The sequence below is a fragment of the Fringilla coelebs genome, assembly GCF_963513975.1.
Source record: "Fringilla coelebs genome assembly, chromosome: 21".
Lineage (NCBI taxonomy): Eukaryota > Metazoa > Chordata > Aves > Passeriformes > Fringillidae > Fringilla > Fringilla coelebs.
Window position 1 is genome coordinate 7,436,245 of NC_140047.1, and position 23,122 is coordinate 7,459,366.

The window sequence follows — 23,122 nt, forward strand, 5'->3', positions numbered from 1 at the left end:
TGGATTATCTGGTGAAGGGAGGAATTGCTGTGCTGGACACACATCCCTGCCCAAACCACTCCTGAGTTTTAATATAAAACCAATCAGCACCAAAAACATCTGCCAAGACTTGCAGCTGAACCAGAGCATTCACCACAGGCTGGAGTTGTCCATGGTACAACTCTAGATGAAATCTTTCCCCCAGGTTTCCAGTTCTCATAGGCTCCTACTGAAAAAACACAAACCACCTGCCCTTCCCAACACCAACTCCAGCCACAACAGCCCATTTTTCTTTCTCCTCACATGGCTAAGTTAAAAAAAAAAAAAACAATAAAAAAATAACAACAAACAACCCAACCACTTCATTCTCTCTTCAGCGCCAGCTGGAAAGGTCAAAGGTTGATAAAATCAAATCTGAAAGTGACCTGGTGGGACACAGCTCTGTGGGACAGTCAGAGGTACAGACTATAAAAGAGCCAAATTATTACTCCTGAAAATACCAGTGGGAAATAATATAAAATAAAAACCAAAACCAAAGCCAACAGGTACCACAAGTGAAAATGTGTCCTCACTTTTCTGAAGAGAGAACTAGGAACAGCACCACACTGGAATGTGTTGATCCACTTGTTCTGTGTACATTTTACAGCTGGAAGCAAAACCCAAATCCACCCCACAGTCAGGAAGAATAATGAGGAGTAAGAGAGCAGCCCTGGGGAGTTTTAGCCTGAATTTCTCTGTGGCTGAAGCAGCAGCCACAGGGAAATTCCAATTCCCACTCTCCACTGGACACATCTGTGGGAAGCAGCAGCTCCTGGAGAGGAGTGGCTGCACCTCAACGGCCCCAAGAGCCCCAGCAAAGAGGCACCAACTTTTCTGTTGGGAAAAAAAGGCAACAAATCCATTTTTCTTCCTGACTGGCTGATCAAAAGGGTCCAGTGAAACTGTATTTCTGGAATTAAATGTTTATTTAAATATGCAGATGACTTTGTTTCATCGCTACAAGGTCAATATTCGCTTTCAAATGGAAGCACTTTATTTGATTGAATTCTGTCTCCAGAAATGAATGGGCAACACCAGAACCTTTTACATTGGCAATGAAATCACAACACTGAGATGCCACCAAGATCCCGAGATCAGTGCTCAAACACACATACACACACATATACAAATAAAAAAGTGCTCGACATCATCATGTTAAAATAGAATTTGGCTTCTTTTAGGTCTTCTGTCATTTCAGGCAGGAAAACAAAAAACCAAAGAACAATATGCATCAAACTAAATGAACTTCTGAAAAATACTCAGCATTAAACACAACTTTGAGTATCAGTAAATATGTTTCTTCTCTATTTACAGGTGTTAAGAAAGGGCATTAGAGACTTTTGCTGGGGATCATGAAATTTCATAGGATGTACAGTCCACACTGCTGGGCAAGATTAGTAAATCCAAGCAGAGTTTTTATAAACCAGTCACATATTTAGTTCTTCAGCGTTTGCCAAAGGTAAATTCTACAAAAATTATTCATTACCCTGAATAACAGCAGCAGAATAAACATGTGCAGACTATGAGATATGACTGTGACTATTTCTTAAATAAGTTTTAAGATCCAGGCTTTTGGGAACTACTTGCCAAGTTTATAAAAACTCCATACATGGTCTTTTAATAAAACTTCAGGAATCAATCAGTCAGCTAAAGCTAATGCTCCTTCTACAGCACAATTTTGAAACACAGACATTGCAATTGTTCCAATGTTCCACAGAGGCTGACAATAATATACTGTCCACCCAGATTAAATATAGAAAAGCAAACTTTGATCTAATTTTTACATAGATGGCACAACAATAGGTGAAAATTAATTCTTAGCTGCTGATTCAACAGTGCATCGGACACAAGAATAAAAATACTGCAGCTAAAAATATGTTAAGGATATTTTTGCACACCTGTTAATTGTTCAACCCTTTAGATCCCCTGGCAGGTGGAGACCACAAAGCCACAGGTGCCAACCATGGGGATCCCATTCTGCTCTTGATCTGAACAGCTCAGTGATCACAGCAGCAGCAGCAGTGATAAGGCAGTGATTTGTGGGTTCTGACCCTCCAGTGCTGCAGCAGAACAGCCCCAGCATTGGTGCTGCCTGTGCTCAGCACATTTGGGTTGGGTTTAAATCACAAACCTTCTGCTGGCTCACGCTGGCAACTCTTAAGCACCATCACACAACAGCTACAGGACGTACTGTAGCACCAAGGGACTTTGTAAAAACAAAAGTTGGCATCTTAAATGGAGAGAAAGGGACAGAACTATGAACACCACACATAACCCAGCTCAGAAATCACTTCATCCCCTGTGGGACAGCCCAGGCCATCCCCAACACGGAGAGTCTGAGATTCTGGGATGTGTTTTGATGTGCTGACCCTGCAGGACAGCCCAGCAGGCAGCAGAACAACACTCACTGCCTGCAAACAAACCCTGAGAGGTTTCATTTCGGGGTCACTGCCCATAGTGGCTTCCATGTAACGTTTCTCAGCCTGTGGGGATTGTACAGAATATGCTGGAGCTGGACTAGAGCCAGAAGATTCCCCCCAACAAGGTGTGGATCCATGAATTAATTTGGCCCTCAGGAGCTATTTATTGGCAACTGATTCTTGCAGGGCTCAAACATGTCCATGACTGCAAAACCCAAGCAGTGGTAACAAGTCAGTGGAAACCAAGTTAGAATATGGAAGTTTGTAGAAGTTTAGAGAGGGAATTAACCCTTTGTTAGGCAGTTGAATTCCAGATCGTGTGATTTTTGGAGATATTGTAGCTCTCTTACCACTGTATGACATGATAAAGTGCAGAATCACTTATCCTACTTCTGCTTCGAACCAAAGCATGTGAGAACAGGGTGGTCACAATTCCTGTCTGGCTGCTGGGTGCAGGTCCAGTCCATGACAAGATGGGAGAAGGAAACAGTGCGGTTTCTTTTTTTTTTCTTTCCTCTTTTATTTATCTAAAAAAACTCTGTTATTCCAACATGAACTGATGAGAACGCACAGGAGGTCATGCAAAAAGAGAAGGCAGGTCTGAAATGCTGAAAAACAAACCAACCAAAAGAAAACTGCAGAGAGATTAAACCACGAGCCACAAAATAACGTGACCCTGAGGAAGGTGGGCGCAGGCAAGGCAACAGGGCGAGCATGCAGGCTGGAACCAGAGCCAAACTGGGCTGTGAGCAGCAGCAAGGGCTGCCAACCAAAATGCCACTGTCTGTGTCTGTGTGTGTCTGTGTGTGTGTGAGGAACAGCAGGGACACAGGAGGGGGCAGACAGAACAAGCAGGAAAACAAGTACATACGTGAGCTTGAAGGGTTTCAGGAAACAGCAGGGTCAGAGGGGTTTAATACCTGGAATGAGCATCAGCCTGGATTTGGAAAAAGAGAAATAAAGGCTGACAAGTATTAGTGACCTTCTGGGGAAGGCAGAATGTTGAATGATGCATGTGGATCAGATTTAATAGTGCCAGATTGAGAGGCCAGTCCAGCTGCTGTCACACTGTTCCAGGGGAGGTTTCCACCTCCTTCCCACGTGAGAGGAACCTGCAGGTTCAGCACTGAAGGCACCGTGTGAAATGCTGATGGACCAGTGTGCACATCCAGATGGACTGAGGGACAAGGGGACAGAAGACAGACCAGAACATGCTTGGGACTGTCTGGCTGTCCAAGGGCAGCCAGCAGATCTCTGACAGAAGTTGGGAGGGATTGGGCTGGGAGAAGTGTGTGTTATGTTTGACAGAGGGGCTGTGCCAGGCTGGCAGAAGAGTGGGAGAGGCTGATAAGGAAATCCGAGCCACAAGTAGCATGCCATGGAAAAGAGCAAGCATCTGAATGGTACTGGCATGGAATTTAGGTCTGAATTTTTCAAGTGGGAACTCCAGACAAGAGTGGGAGTCTGGCTTTCCATGGATGTGTTTTAAACTGCCTGCAGGGTAAACAGACCATTTTGTTTCTCCTTCTGTGACAAGCTCGCCCCGAGGTTCTTGCACCAGCACAAACACCTTTAGGAATCTAAAACATAAGAAAGACAAAAAGAAAGAGACTGGATTAGAAAGAGGCTGGGGGAAATGGGGTCCCTTAAGAGCAGCTCTGCCTGCAGGAGGTTAAAGGAATAAAGCAGTGAAGCATCTACTGGGTTACAGGGCTGAGGAAGACTCAGACAGAAACTCTTCACCCTCAGCCCTTCCCTCCAGCCTGGGATGAGCATCACTGGGATTCTGCTGTGCTCTGGGAGGAAAGCACAGGGGCAGGACCCTGCCAGCACCTGCTTCGTGCCACTGAGAAAACAAACAGCTTTTTCATTTTCTGTCAGCAAAGCAGCACTGCATCTGTTCAAGTGACAGCTCCAGAGACCATCAATGACACTGAACAACAACAGGAAATTAAATCAAAGAATTTGCAGAGGCATCAGAGCTTTCCTTTCTACCACAGGCTGCAGAGGCCTTTCCTTCTCAAGGGAAGCCAGGAAAGTGCAGGGAAAAGCCAGGAGCCTCCAAACCCCTCCTCTGGCCACGCCTGTTCCCACAGGCTGGGGGCTGAGGACAAGCTTTGCCTTTGGCCAAGTGAAGCCACAATCCAGGATGTGATTTGGCCCAAACTGCTGTATCCAAGGGAATACAGGATGAGTCCAAACTTCCTTTGCATTTGAGAAACCAGGGGAACCTTCTCACCCCCTTTGCACTTCCATCAAATCCTTCCAAATGACAGCACAAAGAAGTTTCCAAAGAGCCACAATAAAATATTTTTCTTGAGAAGAATTGCATTTGTGCTTACAGTGAGAAGCAGCTCTGGGCCATTTGCTGTCCCATAGGAAAGTTAAATGCCACTACTTTTTGCCACTAATTATTGCCATCTACTAGTTACTGCCATTAAAAAAACTCAAAAACCAAAACCTCACAGGAATGAGAAAATATAATGTTTATTAGAAGAAGACACCATGGTACATCAAGCTATAGAGAGATTCCTGACAGATGATGATTCTTTAAAAAATAAGAATAGAAACAAGACAACCACACTGGCCAGATTGAACAAACCTTAACACACAACAGCAGCTCCTATGCAAGTCCAGGTGCAGGCAGCTGAGTAACCAAAAACACTTATCAACATCAGAGGGACTGAGTAGTTACCAAAACAGCTGGGTTAAGCAGAAGAACAGCCTATAAAACCATTTATATTTATACACATATAAAAGGATAAAAACAATTCAAATTCAAGTAACTTTAGTCTTTAAGTTATGTTATATACATTTTTTTTTTACTGGGAAAACTAAGGGCACGTATTTAACAAAAGGATTTTAAAAAGCCACAGTCCAGTTTATAATTACCAACTCTAAATAATTTGGCAAGCATTAAATAATCAGATATATCCTAGATAAAAAGTGCATCAGCATGGTTAACTTTTACCTATTTATTTATATAAGTCAAGGCTCTGCATGATGGTTACAGCAAAGAGCAGAGCTGCAGCACTGGGAATGCCAGAGCTGTCCATCAGGAATTACTGATATCATCAGAGGTGAGGGGGAACAGGAGCCAAAATGCTCATCAGCCCACACCCCCAAAATAGTTTTTATGAAGAAGTTCAAGCTCCCCCAGCAGCCTCCATTCCTGCATGTCACCCAAACAAGCAGCCAGGCTTTCTGCTGGAAGGGAACGTGGCCTTGCTGCTGCAGGGTTTGTACAGAGCTGGTCACTCCATGCAGGATTTTTTGTGTCACAGGATTTCACAACATCCCTCAGTGAAAGACAGTTTTGTTGCCAAGCAGATGATGAGGTACCATGGTCAGTGACACAGGGTGCTCAGCCTCAGCCCAACCAGTTCCTGTGTTTGAGTTCTCAGCACCAGACACCAGACAGGTACAGAAAAGCCCTGCAGGATGCTACACCCAGGTGTGCACAGAACAGCTTCCTGCAGGAATCCCAGGGCAGCAGAGCCTGCAGCTCTCCTTTCTATTCAGAAGGACAACAGTGCTGTTTGCACTAAATGGACTCAGTCAGGGCAGCACCTTCATTTCAGAGCCGACCTGGCACCTAACAAAGTCTTTCAGTGATGGAGATGTGACATGTGCATTCATCTCTTCTAAAGAAAACCTTCTCAAACAGAGCTCTTAAAAGAACCGTAGCAGCAAACCAGGAGAATAAAGGGTGGACAGGCCTATGCAAACCTACTCAGAGATTTTCTGAAGTGGTTTGTGAACATCTGGAAAAAAAAAAAAAAGGCAAAACAAGATAGGCATTACTGTTCTTTTTGTGACAGGGTTTGCCAACACCCTCTGACCAGAGGCACCCCTGTAAATGTCATCAGGAGCCCTCACACAGGGACTGGCAGGGCACAGACCCAGCTTGGCTCCTCTAAGACTGATCAGGAGGGCACCTGCAGCACACAACTTACCTGTCCTGCTCAGCTCAGTTCTGCAGCAGAGCCCTGACAACACAGGCTCCAGCTGGGTGAAAAGCAGCCTCTCAGAGAGCACTGAGCAGTGGCACTGAGCTGCCCCTGGCTCGTGGCACAGACACAGCCTGGCCAGGCAGGAAAGGCTGAGCCAGGACTGGCTCTGCTGGCTGGGACAGTCACAGGGGCTGCTGTGAGCTCCCACCCTTCTGCCACCAGCCTTTGGTGGTGCCAGCTGCTCAACCTTCCTTCCAAAAAGAGGAAGGGATTACTAAAGTTTGCAGAGTTTGCTTTAGTATTTACAATGTTATCTTCAGGAATGTCATCGCTTCTATTTCAAGGACTGAATCAAGTCACTTCTACCAATACCTTAAAAATCAATTTGCAGCTTGCAATAAAGTTCACCTTTTAAACAAAGCAGCATTTCCTCCAAATCTTTATGCTGCATTCTTTGAAGAATTCTCTTTTAGCTTTTCTTTTAAACCAGAGACTTGAGAAATAAAAGAGGTAAACATTGTTGTTCCTATACATTAGATATTCACAGATCCAGTTGATTTTGTTCCTGAAATCCAGCAAAACCAATGGAAAAACTTTAAATTATCTGAAAAACCTCCATTGTGGCTACAGACATGGCTGCAGCTGTATCAGCCTTCACCCCTGGCACAGGTTGTGTTTTTACTCTGATGGAAGGTGTCTCTGCCATGGGAGAGGGTTGGAATGAGAAGGCTCCTTCCAACCCAAACCAGTCTGTGTTTCCATATTTCCCATCCTTCAGCCTTGCTCTGGACGTGAAGGGGAATGGATGATCCATCTTTCAAAGGTTAATAAAAGCCAACAGAGGGGGCTAAACTTTTTGCACCTCAACAGAGCATGTATTTGCCAACAGGAACATAAAACTACTGTATTATGGCAAAATAAAACAAGCCCAGATTTTCACCTGCAGCAGACAAGGCACTGCACTGATTAAAACCCAACCCAACACTGAACTGCTCCAGTTTCAGGGCTGGTTTATGGGTACAGTCCTAGTCCTCTCTTCCTGCTGCCCATAAACTCCAAAGAAAATGGTTCAGTTTGCTTTTGACTTGGATGAGGCCACTTGTTTCACACCAAGAACTCTCAAGTCTAGGAAGCACAATAATCTGAAGGATTAAGTGACTGAATAAACACAAGTTATTTAACACAGTGGAATTCTCACGTCCTGATTTGAAACAGGGCTAAAACCTTTTGATTTCTCAGTGTATCCCATTACCAGGTGTTCAGCACTGGCATTTACTCCAGCCAGGTCTGCCCTGCAGCACTGCTTCCTTACACAAAACATTTGGGGGGAATTAATAGCAACAAACAGCAGCTTATGGAGTCCACACTCTGAATGTCTCCATTGATGTCATGTAAGCAAAGATTAAACCATTAGTTCTGGTCATCTGCAACAGCAAATACATCTGAAATGTAGCAAGGTGGGAAAGAACAGAGGAGCTTTCTCAGTGTTTTACCCATTTATCAAGGACCACAGAGTGCTGTGTAGAGGGACTGTGGTAAGATCTCTCCTTCCCCTTCCACACACACTAAACTAAATTACCACCAGTTTGCAATCCAAAAGGTCCCCAGAACACAACAGGCTCTGAAAAGCTCCCACACAAACCAGCAGTCTAAATATTCCCTCCATAAAGTTCCACTGAGTGACTCTGGGACACACAGTTCACTTGTGGATGTGTCTGAGATGGCACCTGGGTATCTGAGGAGAGCCTCAACAATCCCAAAGGGCTTTGTGCTTCCTGCACTAAGCTGGGCGTGCAATGGCAATGACAGCTGAGCACACACTGTCCAGGCAAGGCTGCATTTCCCCTCTGCTTTCAAGAGTCCCCCACACTACCCTTCTCTGAGCAAGACAAGCACATTTTGCAGTACAACAAGCCATAATTAGTCCACGTACGGAATAATGCACTTGGTGGCATTGTACAGACTCTTAAAAGGCTCTATCTGCAACACAGAGCAGCTTCAGGCTTGTATTATCTCTGTGAAAGCAAATAAAACAACAATAATAGCATTAAATATAGGTCATAGCACCTTTGGCATTTTTGTCCAAATAGACTTCAACATAGGACGTGGGGACATAGCCCTCCTCATCTTCGTTCCTTCGGATCCGCGTCCACCCGTCCCCTTTGTCTTCTTCTATGACATAGAGCAGCTCTCCTTCTGCTACAGAGATTGTTCCTTCATTCTGACCTGAAACACACAGCAACAGGCACTTCAGGCTGTGCTGCACAGCAGCAATCAGTAACTCAGACCATGGGCAGACACAGCTTTTGGTGCATCACTGGCAGCCAGAACAGGAGCTTGTGATTCAGGAGGCAGCAGCGTGTACATAAAGAACCAGACAAATGTGACCCTGACAGCAGAGTTTTGGTTCTCTCTCTTGTAGAGTTCCTGTGCAACAGGAGAAAAATCCCTGTCTTGGTGCCTTTCTACAGAATCACACCAGATCCTCACTTGTCCTTTTGCTATTTAAGGTTTAATGAAGGTTTCCCACTTGCCCTTGGCATATAAACTTGAAAAACCCCAGTCAGTGAAATGAGGGTGAAGTTTGAGTGATACCTTCAAATGTATAGAGAGCTTTACACGTTCCTATGGTGGGTAGTGGTTCTTCATCATCAAACTCATCATCAAAGTCTGTTGCAGGTACTTTCATCTCAGTCTCCTGGCTTTGCTCTTCTGTGTAACTGCCATCGGGGCTGCTCAAGAGAGGAAAAACACAGCAACTATAGCAACCAACCTCAGCAGCAGAGAGAACCACCCGCTCTCCAGGCTTGGGACAAGGGAAAACAACTCCAGCTGGAGCAGCTCAGTGATTCCAGAGCTTGCTTGGAGCTGGCTGTGACTCCAGATAAGTGAGAACCCTCATTTTTACCATTAAAAGCTGTAAAAATGCGCTGGCTGACAGCAGTGAGCGAGGGGGCTGTCACACAGCTCACCACACTCGGGAAGCAGCTCTTGGAGCTGGGAAAGGCAAGAGGAGGCTGCAGAGCCCTGGCTGTGCCTGCAGAGGCTCTGCTGAGCCCCAGCCCGTTCAGATACTGTACCTCTCCCTGTCCTGGGCACAGCTGTTCACTCCCGATGGGTTCTGTGCCTCGTAGACCCCGCTCTGGCGCCGGGGCTGCTCGCTCCGCGCCGGCAGCCGGCCCTCCACCTCCGCCAGCCAGCCCTGCCAGACAGACAGACAGACAGACAGTGTTCACCCTGCTGGGACACCCCTGACACCCAGGCTACAGAGCACAGACTGGTTTGTAAGCATGTTCACGTTTTGCTTTGAGTGGCAGCGGTCACTTGTTCAAATTCTGGATTGTCTTGCTGAAAAACAGACTTATTGCAAATGGAACTGGCTTTTGGCACTGGGTCCTGGAAACACCCTGAGAGAGAACAGCTAACAGCCAGCAGGAGATGATGCTGCTCTAGTCACAATCAAGTAAAATGATGCATGGCTGCTTAGACTAGTCTGAGTAACATCAGAAACTCAGCAACTGCTGAATGCACAAGAACAAAAGCTGGGGAGAATGAAAGAGCCACTGATTTCAAACGGGTAGGAAAGCAATGGATAGTAAAACCACATCTGAAATTAATGGGCTGTATCTGTTTATGTTCAAAGCATAATGCAGAAAGTGAAGTCTTTCCTCAGCTGTCTAATCCTTCTCATGTAATTATAATGGGCTTCATATATTCCAAACACTCCCCTTCTGTTCTAGAGATTTTATATCACTAAGCAGCTTCCTGTTCATGGCAGACTATTCCTTAAAACATATTTCATCTGATGGCTTCTGTCTTGCTGTTAGTCTCTAAATGGTGCTTTGCATTTATGTCACTCTGATTTTCCACAGACATCTGTAACATGATGCTTCAATCTATTTAATTAATTAAATAAGCATCTGAAGCCCTCTGGGCAGTCCAGAGAGCATTACATTTTCTCCTCACCTCCACATAGCACAATTTGCTTTCTGTGACAAATTTAACTGTGGGCTGACAGCCACAGGGGATGGTGCATGTTTGTGTTCCACAAATCAGCTCAAAGACCCCAGCAATGCAAGAGCTCGCACAGCCCTTGCCCTCACACACCATCCACACATCTGGAAAAGCCAGGAAGGCCCTGCTCACACCTGAGCATTTGCTGAGCTGCTTTTTACTGAAATCTTTCTTCTCATACCTCGAATTTCTGCACTTCTAACCGCAGCTTTTCAATGTTCTGCCCAAGCTCTGCCAGCCTGTGGTCCACGCTCGCTGCGTCTCCCATCTGGGGGTTCTTGATGTACACATCTTTCATCTTTGTTAAGGCATCTCTGAGGGGCAAAACAAAAATCAAACACATTTAGTGCAGCTGGGGGTAAATGCCTTTAGTAAACTGTCTGGTCTTCACTCTGAGGTTCAACCTAAGCTCTTACAAAGGGAACTGAGAACACCCAGATGGGGTTTTTGCCCTGTATAGAACCAGTCATTGAAAAAGAACAGTAAAATTATTTGTCAGAAGAGGATTTACATTGTCAGAGATAAAAAACAGTGAGTTACCTACAATGTGAGAAGATATTTGATATTGATTTTTAGCCTGACATGGTTTTTTATGTACTACAACAGTACCTACTTGCTCCCCTGGGGAAAATAATAATAATAAATCTCACAACCATTGCAATCTGTGACAGCTCCAACTTCCTAGACTAATATCTTCCCAGTTTTCAGGGCATGGACAAACAGTTGAATCATTATCATCCATCATGGGCTGACCTCCAGTTGAGAAAGTGAAACAAAGATGTATCAATAACACAAACAGAGGGCAAACAAGAAATTCTCACCCTGCCTGTTGCAGCTTGTCTTTGGCAACCCAAATAATCTGAAAGATGTTTATTTGTTTCATATTGCTTAAAAGGAAGCTGGCTGCACATGGTTTGTGTTTGCCACACCACAGGGACAGACAGACAGACTTGAGGCTACAAAATGTGACCCCGCGTCCGGCCGAGTCCCAGGGCAGCTCCTCTCAGCTGCTGATGGACATTTCAGAGCTGAAAATGGAATTGTGGGCTGGTTTTAGGCACAACTATTCAGATTTTCTCGAGGCATTAGCTGGTGGGAGAGAGGTTAATGAGAGTCCCACGGCCCAAGTTAACACTCTTTATGCTTTAGAGTTTCCCACCAAACTCCTGACAATTGCAATCCTGTGCCTTGGCCTTGTGTGTGTGGAAACTGGGAAAAAGTGTGGGTGGCAAGGAAGTGGGACTGCTCTGTGCCTGAAGCCTTAAGGGACAATGTTGCAAACATATGAGTGACAATTATTACTGTTTGTTTAACTCTTATTTAACTGCTGGTGCTATTTTCTCCATTATAAATTATCTTCATTTAAACTTCACTCTGCTGCAATGCCATATCTGATTTTAGGATTGGGTTACCTCAGAATCAATAGAGAACAGAAAGAAAAACCTGCACAGAGGCAAACCTAAATTACCACAGAAGAAAAAAACAAAGCAATGAGAAATCATATAACCATGTGCAATTTTCTTTTCTTATCCATGATAGAAAATATAAAGGAGAAATTCTGGGTTAGTAGGCAAAATAAATAGGTTCTTGAAAGCAAGCTGACACAAAATGTAGGCACGTGTACAAATGCAAAGCAGTATTTAGGAAGAGACCAGTCTTGAAATCCTCCAGGGAAGAAAAGTTCTGTGTCTCACAAACAAAACACGCTGAATCTTTAATGCAACTACAGAATGTGAACAAACACAAAGCACAAATACAGGCTGCCAGAATCAATTAAAAGTGTGTAGCTAAAATAGCCTTATTCTCAACCAGAATGATAAATGCAGCCTTGTAGAAAAAGCATTCACAGAAGCACAGGAGTCATTATCTTCCTGTTTCCAGGAAATCTGAGCTACACATCAGACTTTGGATGATGCCATCATCTCAAAACAGCCCCTCCTGTTGGGATGTACCCACAACCCTCACACACAGGGGCTCTGCTCAGTGCAATTTCACTTTTCATTGCAGGGGTGTGACTCACCTCGAATCCATCTCTTTCTGAATGTCCCTGTTTAGTTCATCGACCTTTTGCTGAAGCTTCTTCCTTCTTTGCTCAGGTGGGAGATTGCTGAAGTCTTCTGGGCCTGCTCCCTGCACAGAGTGGAATGGAGGGTGGGGGGGGGATAAGGGAAAAAATTAAAATCAGAGTCTGAAAGAATCCTTTGGGATTGCATTTTGAAAGCAGCTCACAAAAACCTGTGCAGAATCCCAGTGGTCTGAAGCATTGTTCTCCTTTGTAGGGTGTTATCAGTCCCTGAATGGTGAGGAATCTGGATGCCCTCAAAATGATCCCAGGAACATCCTGCTTCCCTAACAGTGGCTAATGGAAGATCAGCTGGAGAATTCCAGAATTCAACAGCAAAGATGAGAAATTATTTTTATCTACAGTTTTATCATCAATTTTTTTTTTTTTTTTAACAGAGTTCCCTTCTCATGGAAAGCTGATCCTTCCTGCCTTCTTCCACTCAGCCACAAAGAGCATTCCTATAAAAGCAGTTCCTGGCTTTTATTCCTGTGCCACACTTGCACTTCTCCTGTGCACTGCTGACTGGCTGCTGGTCCAACACAGTTCATTTATGTCAGGGCTCTCCTGAACACACCAAGATAACAGAGGCATTCCCCACCAGACTCTGCAATTTAAAAAACATGCTGCTTACTTTCCAGGGTCCACATTCCATGCCAAAGTCTCTCAGTTTTTCCTCTCTCACTTGTATTCACATAAACACCAGAAGTTATATCAAAGCCAGGGAATCAGTCAGTTTGAAATCATAACCAAAGGTAAAAAAAAATAAAAAAGTGAAGACCACAGTGGTTACCTTTGTGTGATTCTGCTTGAAAACCACTTTTCTGCCTTCTGCTATGTCTCCTCTTGATTGCCTCAATTTGATATAGCAGATAGATGACACATAAAACACATCCACACTCTTTTCTTCACAGTTGCACCTATTTTTGTCTTGCCAGAAGGCAATGGAGGCAGATTGGGTGGGCTATACTGAACACATATTAATACTGATTAGCTGCACCATAAAGGAGTGAGGTTCTTGTGCATGAGCTTGAATTTGGGCAGGTTTTGCTCATTTTGGCTTCTGCTCATTCCCTGTCCCGTTTCTAAGAGGGAATATGGGAGACGAGGGGTAAAACCACAAAGCTGAGCAACCAAACTCAGTGTGAGCAGGGCTGGGCCATCAGTCTGCTAAAACACCAAATTTCTCTCTGAGGAGAGGGATTCAGAGGAGACACTGCCACACAAGCTGCTCATTAGACCTTGGCTCTGTACTGAACGTGCTGGGACTCTCTGACTTTCTCCTGCAGCTGCTGCTCAAAAGCAAAGTCTGGGTGTGTCAGAGGGCTGGAGGACAGCCACACACAGGTCACCTTCTCCTCTGGAGTGGCCATCCCAAAGTCACAGAGCAGACCACTGCTGTAGTGACTGTCAGCCAAAGATGGCATGTGCTTCTAGTGGAGCCTTGATCATCTCTGCAATAATACACTTAAAATTCTGTTTGTGAGACAATGAGAAAGCAAATTTTAGACAAATTACTAAGAAAGTGATGCTGATTCTGAAACTTTCCCCACACGGAGTCCTACCAGTCCTTACACTACTTGATGTGCCTTGGTAGAGGAGAGATCTATTTTAATTTATTCTCTAACATTTGGATTTTGCTTGACAGCAACTCCCACATCACAACAGATATGAGAGTGATTCAATCTATTTTATGGATAATCTACACTAAAGCCACACACATCTTTTTAAGGCAAAGCATCTGGAGGCAGCTTTGTAAACAAACAAGCACTAACAGGAAAGTTTAGATAACATATTCTGACATATCCTCCTCACTTCTAAGCAGAAGAGACAGCCTTGAAAATATCCCCAGCTGTACATTAGTAGAATGCAACAGATAGAGTGAAATTTGGAAAAGCATCATTTTGGTATCTTATTTTTGACTCTTCAAGTTGATTCAAGAGTTCTAAGCTGGACTAAATCCAGCAGCTTGGCTCACAATGCTTCAGACCAAGGCAGGAGCTGCACACCCAAGGCTGGGAGGTGACCTCACTCCAGCTTTAGGCTGTGCTCAGGAATCTCCTATCAGAGGCTGGAGCTCCTGCTCTAAAAAGGAGAGGCAAGGAGCAGTTTTTGCACATGCTGGGCACATTTCATGCTCTCAAGCACAAACACACCTGGGCTACCTCTCAAGCTGTGGACATTGCCTACGTTTTTAGAAATGCTGCAGCAGTGAGGTGAGGGCAAAGCTGTGCTATTTCTGATGTGCTGCTCACAAGGTGTCCTTGCAGAAAGAGATTGAGTTAGGATTCAAAGTGTCCCAAGATGAAGGGCTGTGCAAACAGAGCCTGTGTTAGGACCAGTTTCTGGACTGAAGCTACGTGTGAGAACATGAGCTTTTTCAGCCTCAGTTTTGGCTCTTGCATAGTGAGGATCCAAGAGGAGATTAAAAAAAAGCTGCTTTTCTCCATCTGAGGTGAAAATGGGTCTCAGCCCTCCCTACACATCTTTCCAATTTCTGCAATTCCCAGGGAAAGGCCATGTCAGCCATTTTTGGAAGATTTATTCCTACATACAAAGGCTTAACTCAGCTACACAGCACACTAGCCCTGTGACCAAGAAAATGAGTGGAAATCTGCTATAAATGCAGTGGACTCCCAGGACAGTGCCTTGGCAACAGCCAAAAGAAGGTTTGCACATATTCCAGGCACTCCCATCATTCCTCTGACCTACCACAGGTCTTCAAGTGAGAAGCAACCTTGCTAAAGGAGCCCAAGAAAGTCACTGTGCTGCCAGAGCAGCAAGCAGGACCCAAAACTGCCAGAGATGCTCCAGGCAGCTCTGATGGCCCATGAGGAGCTGGATGAGCTGCCACGAGCAGAAGAGGCCCACAATGATGTGTCCAAGCACAAGATAAATGTAGAATCCCAGAATAGTTTGTGTTGGAGGGGATCTTAAAGCTCATCTTGTTCCAAGCCCCTGCCATGGGCAGGGACACCTTCCACTAGCCCAGGTGGCTCCAGACCCCTTCCAAGCTGGCCTTGGACACTGCCAAGGATGGAGCAGCCACAGCTGCTCTGGGCACCCTGTGCCAGGGCCTGCCCACCCTGGCAGGGAAGGGAAGGAGCACCCAAAGGCACAGAGTGGTGAGCAATAAGAGAACCTGGAAGCTGAGACAGTTTAGGTGGCCCTGTGGATCCTCTGAGGTCCCCAAATGCCATCACTGGCTGTGGCCCTCGAGGGTTTGCATGAGGTGGGGCAGCACACCAGGCACATTCTCCTGCTGGGGGGCTCTCCAGGGCCAAAGGAATGTGGCCAAGCTGTGGGACACAGCAAGGTGTGGAGTGTCTCAAGCAAAACAAGACCTTGTGCATGGAGTTCAGCAGGTAATTTGCTTGCCCAGGTCTGTTCACCCCTTCCCTTTCCAGCTCAGTAACATCTTTATCTTACCATAGTTCAAGTAACCTTCCCAGCTGCATCCAAGATGGAATTTAAGATTCACACAGACTCATATCTCTCAATTTGCAAATTCAAATCAGATTGAGTTAACCTTGTTAAGGTTAAGGTTTACAGAACTTTAATTAATGTCATTATTGGTTATTCTGAAGAACTACATAGGGCTGTAAAATGTAGGTGATAATGATGCAGATTTCCAATAATACTGGACATGGAAAGCAAACTTTGCAGCTACTTTACACAGAAGGACATGCATGGCTCTCTGGAAAAAGTCCAGCAAGCACAGACACCTTTACTTTAATTTTTTTCTCCTTCTTTTAATGCTTTAATGTATACTTATACAGTAGCAGAATTGCTCAATACTGTTTTTCTACATTTTCATAGCCCTAGATTATAAAAGTGAAAACTAAACTATATATTAGAGTTAATTTTTTAGCAGCTTATTAGAAGACTGAATTCTGATCACCTCTATTAGACTCCAGACCTGTGTATTCAGATTTATCTGATAAATGTCAAAAAAAGCAAACACAAAGAAGAAACAAATTTAACAGTTAATTTCGGTGTCATGTCACATGTGGCACAGTGCACATTAAACACACACAGGAAATTGTGATTAAAACACAGGACAGGCATGCTGTAAATGTGCTTACCAGCTTGAGAGAAAGCTTCATGTAAAATTGGAGAGATACAGGGTGGGGGGGAGAGAGAGAAAAAACAACAATGCATCAGTAGAAGAGGAACATTTGGGGCTGATGTTACAATAAAATGACACAATCCCCTTGCTGTTGGAAGGCAAAATGGGTCACACTAACAGATCTGTGCAAAAGTTCACAAGATGGGCTTGGGCAGCTGCCATGACCTGGCCAGAAACAGGAATGGGAAGTGCAGGACCTGGGCACAGGTGAGATCAGACCTGGACTGACTGACAACAGCTCCACCAACAACACTGGGAGTTCTCAACACAGCACTGAGGAGGGGAAAACTCACAGCTTGCAAATGCATGGCTGTCACTTGAGATCAAAAATGTGCTGAAATGCATCAGCCCCTGCACGGAAGGGCTCTGGGGGGGTCAGCCCTGAGCCAACCCTCGGTGGAGAGGAGCAGCTCCAGCAGCACCCAGCACCATGGACCTGCAGGGAATGCCTGGTTCTTGGCTACAGCCAAAGGACAACACCCCTGGACTGTCCCTGTGGACTGCAGAGCGCTGCCCAGGCAGGCACAGAAAGCCATTTCACATTCTTGAACAATTCAGAAATAAATACTCAGACTCAAACGTACTTTGGCCATAGTTGGACAAGGTCAGGCCCAAGGAGGAGGAAAAAAACATCTATTCTCTTGACACCAAATTGGTTCTGTGACAGCATGGTAAGACATTATTCAACCTCCTTAAATGATATAGATGATCTAATTCTTCAGAAGTTACCACATTCACTGGGACAGAGCCCAGATGTTAATTTTTAGTCACTCTGGGAAAGCAGTGTGTGCCCATGGAGCAGCGCCTGCCCTGCCTCACCTGCACACACAGCTCTGGGCAGTGCCCCAGGAACTCCCAGGTGAACAACTGTGCCTGGGCACACAACCACCAACATTCCCAAAGCCTCTTCCATCATTGCAAAATGACAGAACAGCTGCAGTTCAGAAGGATTCCCAAGAGATAGGGGGACTGACAGCGCTCAGTTCTGTGCCAAGCACAAGCGAGCTGCTGCTCAGGATCTAAAGTCAGATAGAAAAGGAGAATCCAAACTCCACCCAGCTCCTCCTCCTCCTCCAGCAAGGGGCACTGAGCTGCCCTGTCAGCTCTTGAGGCAGTTGTGAAATGTTCCAACTACCCAACAAACTTGAGGTGCACAAAAGCACATGCTCCATGTTAACAACAGCTGGAAGGTAAAAGCTGGAAAATGCCTCTCTCCAGGCAAGGATTTGTGCTGCCAGACTTGGGAACCTCTTTCCATTCAAGTTCTCTGGCACTACCAACAGCTCCTGGCAATGGTGTTCCCAAACAGATGCTGCATTTCTAGCAAAAACACGGTTAATTAGGATGGGATTTAAAATAAAGGCTCCACACCTCTTGTGGGCAGCTGATTTAAGAAATACACTTTTTTTTTTTTCTCCAAAATAACAATTTCCATCAGTTACCAGGATTTTTACAGCAACACATGCCAGCAATTCAAGGAAAATAAATGTTCTTGAAATGACAGTGAAATGCTGCATGTGAACTGACCCTTCAGTGACAAGGCAGCAGTGACACTTCCCTCTGCAGTCCAGTTCATTAGGGAACAAACACATGATAATAATCACAGTGCCATGAAGAAATTCACCCTCTGAGCTAAAGAGGCCATTAATAAAATAAAGCAAACAAAACCAATCCATTGGAGAGAGTAATCATAGAAGGAGAAAGAATGGTCTGAAGAAATTCAGCGTAGGCAGCTTGTGTTTGCATCATTGCTTTAGCACTCCTGTGAACTTTAGCATAGACATGATCAGCACAAATTGAGATTCTTGTACATAGATACAGACAAGACTCATGGTGCAGAATAAATATTTACCTATGAAGCACTCTAAAAGGCACAAATGTATGCTACATGCTCTAGTGGCTAAACACTACTCACTCTAAAGGCACTAAACACTGCGGAGAATCATCTGCATCAAGGCTATTCTTTTGCTGCAAATTCAGCAAATTTGAAAGGGATTACAGACACTGTATGCCCAATTCTTTTGCTGTTAAGTATGACAAAAATAGAGAACTTATTAATAGCATTTCCAAATAGTACATCAGGGATTGTTATAACCAGTATAAATAAAGCAGTTCATAGGCTGGAAACAATGAAATGCTGAAATAAGTTATGTTCACAGTTTTTTATTTCTGAAATTTATTGGTAATTTTACATGACAGTGATTCAGTTTTTATAAACAAATATAAGCAGATTGAAAATAAATCTGCATTAAACACTACATAACTACTTTTGCCCATTCTGGGGTTTTCACAGCTAGAAAACTTGCTCACAGCTCCTGGGAGAACAAAGCCGTTTTCCCCCCAAATGATCAAGTAAGTTACATTTCCTTGAAATGAGCAAATGTGTTTCAAGCTGTCAATTTAAACCAAGCCTAGCTTAGTCTTGCAGGGAAAATAATGGAGAGTCTAAGAGCCACAAGCTTCAATAACACATGAGAGAGCATGAAAGCCAGCAGGTCCATGTGTTATTGGACAGTCACGGCCACTAACCTCACTTACAGAAAACAGGGTTGAAATAAATCACTGGACTTCCATACATGCAACCAAGAGGTAATTTTCTTTTCTTTTCTTTTTTTTTTTTTTTTTAGTGGCCCTGTAACAATCTCCCCATACTCTGCTTTGTCCAAGTAGCAGATTTAGAGGTCACATATCTTGATTCCATGAACTATCATAATAGACAGCTCACAGAAGCTTCCAAAGGCTCTAGGGAATGCTTCACAACCAAGGCACAGAATTCCTGTCCATCAGGGCTCGTGATGCTCAAGACTGCATTCATTAAATCATTTTAAATACATGTGCAGAACCTGTTCGCAACACTTGGAATTTCACAGGTCCAGCTGCTTCAATTGTGCCAATTTCAGCATTTCCAGGACTAGCAGACATTATCTTTCCTGCACATCACACTGTAAGCTGCCACTTGCCTCCCACCAAATTCTCCTTGGCTCTTTGACAAAGCACATTCCCACAGCACACTGGGGCCGGCGTTGTAAGTGGGGTTAGCGACTGTGTAGCAACAGTATGGGCTGATCACACCATACTCAGACTTACAACATATTCCCTAGCCTCAACGGCACACGTGGGTGTCCCTAAAGTCCTCTTCATGAGTTCTTTGTGAATATACAAAGACTGTGTCTGCTGGTGAGTCAGCAAGAGAAAACACACATTGGTTACACCGGGGACGAGCACGGCACCTCTGCGTTCACCGCTTCTACAGCAAAAGACAGCTTGGTGTTTGACTAGCCTCAAAGTGCAGTGGGAGCCTCCTGGGAGCCAGGTGGATATTAAGAGTTCAGCATGCTCAGAGAGATCAGAAAACATGGTGTTTTTCAGTGCTTGTTTAAATACCAAGGTTGGAAGGCATCTCTCTCAGTGCTAGAACAAACCACGGATTTAATGACCCCACCCGCCGAAAAGTCCCGGTCTTGGCAGAGAGAGAGACTTTGGAACAGCAAGTGCTCCCAGGGCAGGGAACAGAGCAGGCTGCAGAAGGGGTGGGTTGCTTGCTGCCTCTGCATGCTCACAGAACAAAGTACTGATCAGTGGGGCAGATTCAGCGCTGGGTGTCGAGGGAGAGGAGCGCACAGAGTGTCAGAGGAGACGGGTGGGGAGGGACACAGCAACGGGTGCAATGGAAATAAAATCACATTGTAATGAAGTCAACAACTTCCACTAGAAAGGAAACCACAAAATTTCCTCCGTGTGCTTTATGGAACTTGGATACTGGCAGCAATGTCTGCCCCAGCTCCCAGACCATCCTCCCTGCTCAGGCACTTCCCAGGTTCTGGGGAGAGGGAGGAAAGCCAAGTCCAGCGCACACGGAGTCATTCAAAGGTGTAAGTTCTACCCCTGGATGTTGTTAGTTTGGAGGAATGCTCTTTTAAAAAATGGTGCTGATGTTACTGCTGCAGCAGCAATAAAATTAAAGAACACAAAATTAATACCAACCAGCAGAATACCGAGTTTCCTTTGTCCTCAAAATGGAATTAGAAAAAGCAGAGCAAGCATAAATGAAATTATAAGTTATGTAACTGGTTCCTCTTTCTTTGTGCTTTTCTGGCTTTAACTTCCCTAAAGAGATGAAGTTGATTTGAAGTGCTACACTAATTTCATAGTGTCTTTTAAAGCAGCTATTAGAAAAAACACTCACCAAAAAATGTATGACAGTTTTCCCCTTCTCCTAGCTCTGATCCATAATAAGTGCTCTAACAGTTTTATGGTATTCTCTATAATGGACATTTCTGCTGCTGGGCTTAGATGAAAAAAAGCTTTGAGGGAAATGCAAAAATGTGATTAGAAAACCATAGACACTGACAAGAGTCAGCACCTAAATATTTAATTTTTTTTTTTTAACAGACTAGGATTTCATATTGGCAGTGACCACTGATACTGGTATTGGTGCCTCCACATTAACCTTGCATCTGTTGTGAATTGTTCAGGCATCTGTTTCCTTCCATGAAAACAAGATTCATTGGATTTTTGGTTTGGAAGCAAAATTAAAACCAGACTGGGCACAGAACATATTATAATTATATAATGTGTTTTAACAGTCACCAGTGATTTTGCCAAATGCAACCTAAGATGCTAAACCAAAATTTCAAAAGGAAATTGCTAAAACATTCTCTCTCTCCAGACACGTTGTGATCTCCCAGATTTCATGGAGGAGTGGCAGGGGAATCAATTCCTGTGTTGTGTTTCAAGGATAATCACAAGGTGCAATTCCTGATGCTGGAATTTATCCTGCTACAGTCTCAGGACTTGCTCAAGTCAAAGAGTTACTTTTCCTTTTTCCTTAAAACAGCGCAAAAAAGGAGTGTGATCCCATTTTTTCTGAAGTAAACTTTTTTTCCCTGGCTTTGTAGGATTTGAGAGCTCAGGGAAGAAATCCAGGGAGCACCTGCTTGGCAATTTGTCTGAATACTCTAAAATAAGACTTAAAGAGCCTTGTGGGCACCTTCCCTGAAGGTGTCTGGAGTGGAATTCTGCCAAGGAACAAACCCAGCAGTGCAGAGACAATTCAGAGCAAATGAAATGATCCAGAGTCCCAACTCCTGTTACACTGTGCTGCCCTGCTGCTCCCTGCATGACCTTCCAAAAAGCTGATCTGATGTACAGATCAAATGTTCTTCTTTTTCACTTGTTAAATGTAAAGGATTGGTGGGTGGTTCTTGATTTTCTTTTTGCCTGGTTAGAATGATTTTATTTCTGAAGGTCATATGGCATTTTGATGATCTCTAAGTCTGACCATTTGTAAAATACAAATCACCAAGGAGCTCTAAAATGTGAATTTGACAAGTCTCCAAATGAGACAGAGCAAGTTGCCAGAGGTTTTCAGCCTCTCCTCCTCCTCCATATCTCTAAATGATCTAAGGGGCCTGAGTTCATCCCTCTGGGATAAGAGATGATGATCTGAACACTGGACTCCAAATCCTCAGGATGAGTCAGGCAGGAAAAGTATTTACACACAAACATCCTGGTAGCTGACAGGGGAAGGAAATGAAATAGCAAAAGAACACAGTGAAAGGTTTAAATGAAGATTTTGCAATAGCCCTTCCTTGCACATTCTTGATGAATGTGTCAGCAGAAATTTGAGAGATTCCAGAGAAAACTATAGGACATTGTTCTCATTACTTTGCCTTTCACACAAAGGACTTAATATGGCATGCAGAATTCTTTGGGTGGGCTTGGATTTCTTAGATAGTTAATATGAAAAATAATGGCCTTCCTTCAGGAATTGTGAGAAGCTATCAGTTATAATTGTTTATATGGCCAAGCAATCAGTCAGTAGGGATTCATACATCTGAAATACAAACTGGTGAAGTGCCCATGGAACTACAAACCTGTATTTTTAAGTCAAGTAGGAAATACTCAGCACTATTTTCAACATTCTGTTCTCTGGATGCCACTATGGAGCATTAGATTGCCACAGACCCCCTGACCTCCAGCAGTGTCTTCACCCCAAAGTGACCCAGCACTGCCCAGGCCAAGGAGGGCTCCAGCTGCCACCCCTGGAGTGGTGCCATCACCCAGCACACCCTTGCACAGGCAGAACTGAAAGTCTGTCTCCACCTGGAAAAACCGCTGAGAAACGATGCTCTGAGTCAAACTGCAGCTGAGGTAAGGAGGGACACGTTCAGAACCTGCCTTTGGACAGCTTAGAAACTTCCCACTTCCCCAGTGAAACAGGGATGGGAAGAAATGGGATTTTTTTTTTTGTGTTCTTAGTGTCCCATTATAAAGCAATTTCCTAGCAAAGAACTGAAACTGTTTAAAACATCTTTATTTTTGACTGTTCTGTCTGTAACCAGATGAGACAGGGCATTGTTTACAGCACTGCTCTCAGTTCTTTGTAACCAACCACTGAAGTTCCCCATGGAAATCATCTCTGCTTTAATACAGCTCCAGTCCTCAGACCTAAATGAGTGCCTGGAGCGGAATTTGGGCTTTTTTAAGTAGTCACTTCCTCACTGTTACTGTCTGCTCTAAAAAA

The 23,122-nt window shown here is 44.3% G+C and overlaps 1 protein-coding gene across 10 annotated transcripts in view; it reads right to left on the reverse strand.

Moving 5' to 3' along the window:
- Positions 1–2,937: 2,937 nt before the first annotated feature.
- Positions 2,938–23,122, reverse strand: part of FNBP1 (formin binding protein 1) — a gene marked incomplete at its 3' end in the record, with an annotated part of 89,922 nt that continues 69,737 nt past the window's right edge. For 3 of the 10 annotated variants that reach the window (XM_084219411.1, XM_084219409.1, XM_084219414.1), the window contains exons 11-16: positions 12,426–12,535; positions 10,587–10,719; positions 9,472–9,593; positions 8,987–9,126; positions 8,459–8,617; positions 4,055–6,202 (exon numbers count right to left, since the gene is read on the reverse strand). In XM_084219411.1, the coding sequence (XP_084075537.1) occupies positions 6,168–6,202; positions 8,459–8,617; positions 8,987–9,126; positions 9,472–9,593; positions 10,587–10,719; positions 12,426–12,535 (699 nt within the window). Of the gene's footprint in view, positions 4,019–4,054; positions 6,203–8,438; positions 8,618–8,986; positions 9,127–9,471; positions 9,594–10,586; positions 10,720–12,425; positions 12,536–16,552; positions 16,568–19,683; positions 19,771–23,122 lie in introns of those variants that run through there. The other 7 variants (XM_084219408.1, XM_084219416.1, XM_084219412.1 and 4 more) reach the window with 6 other exon arrangements.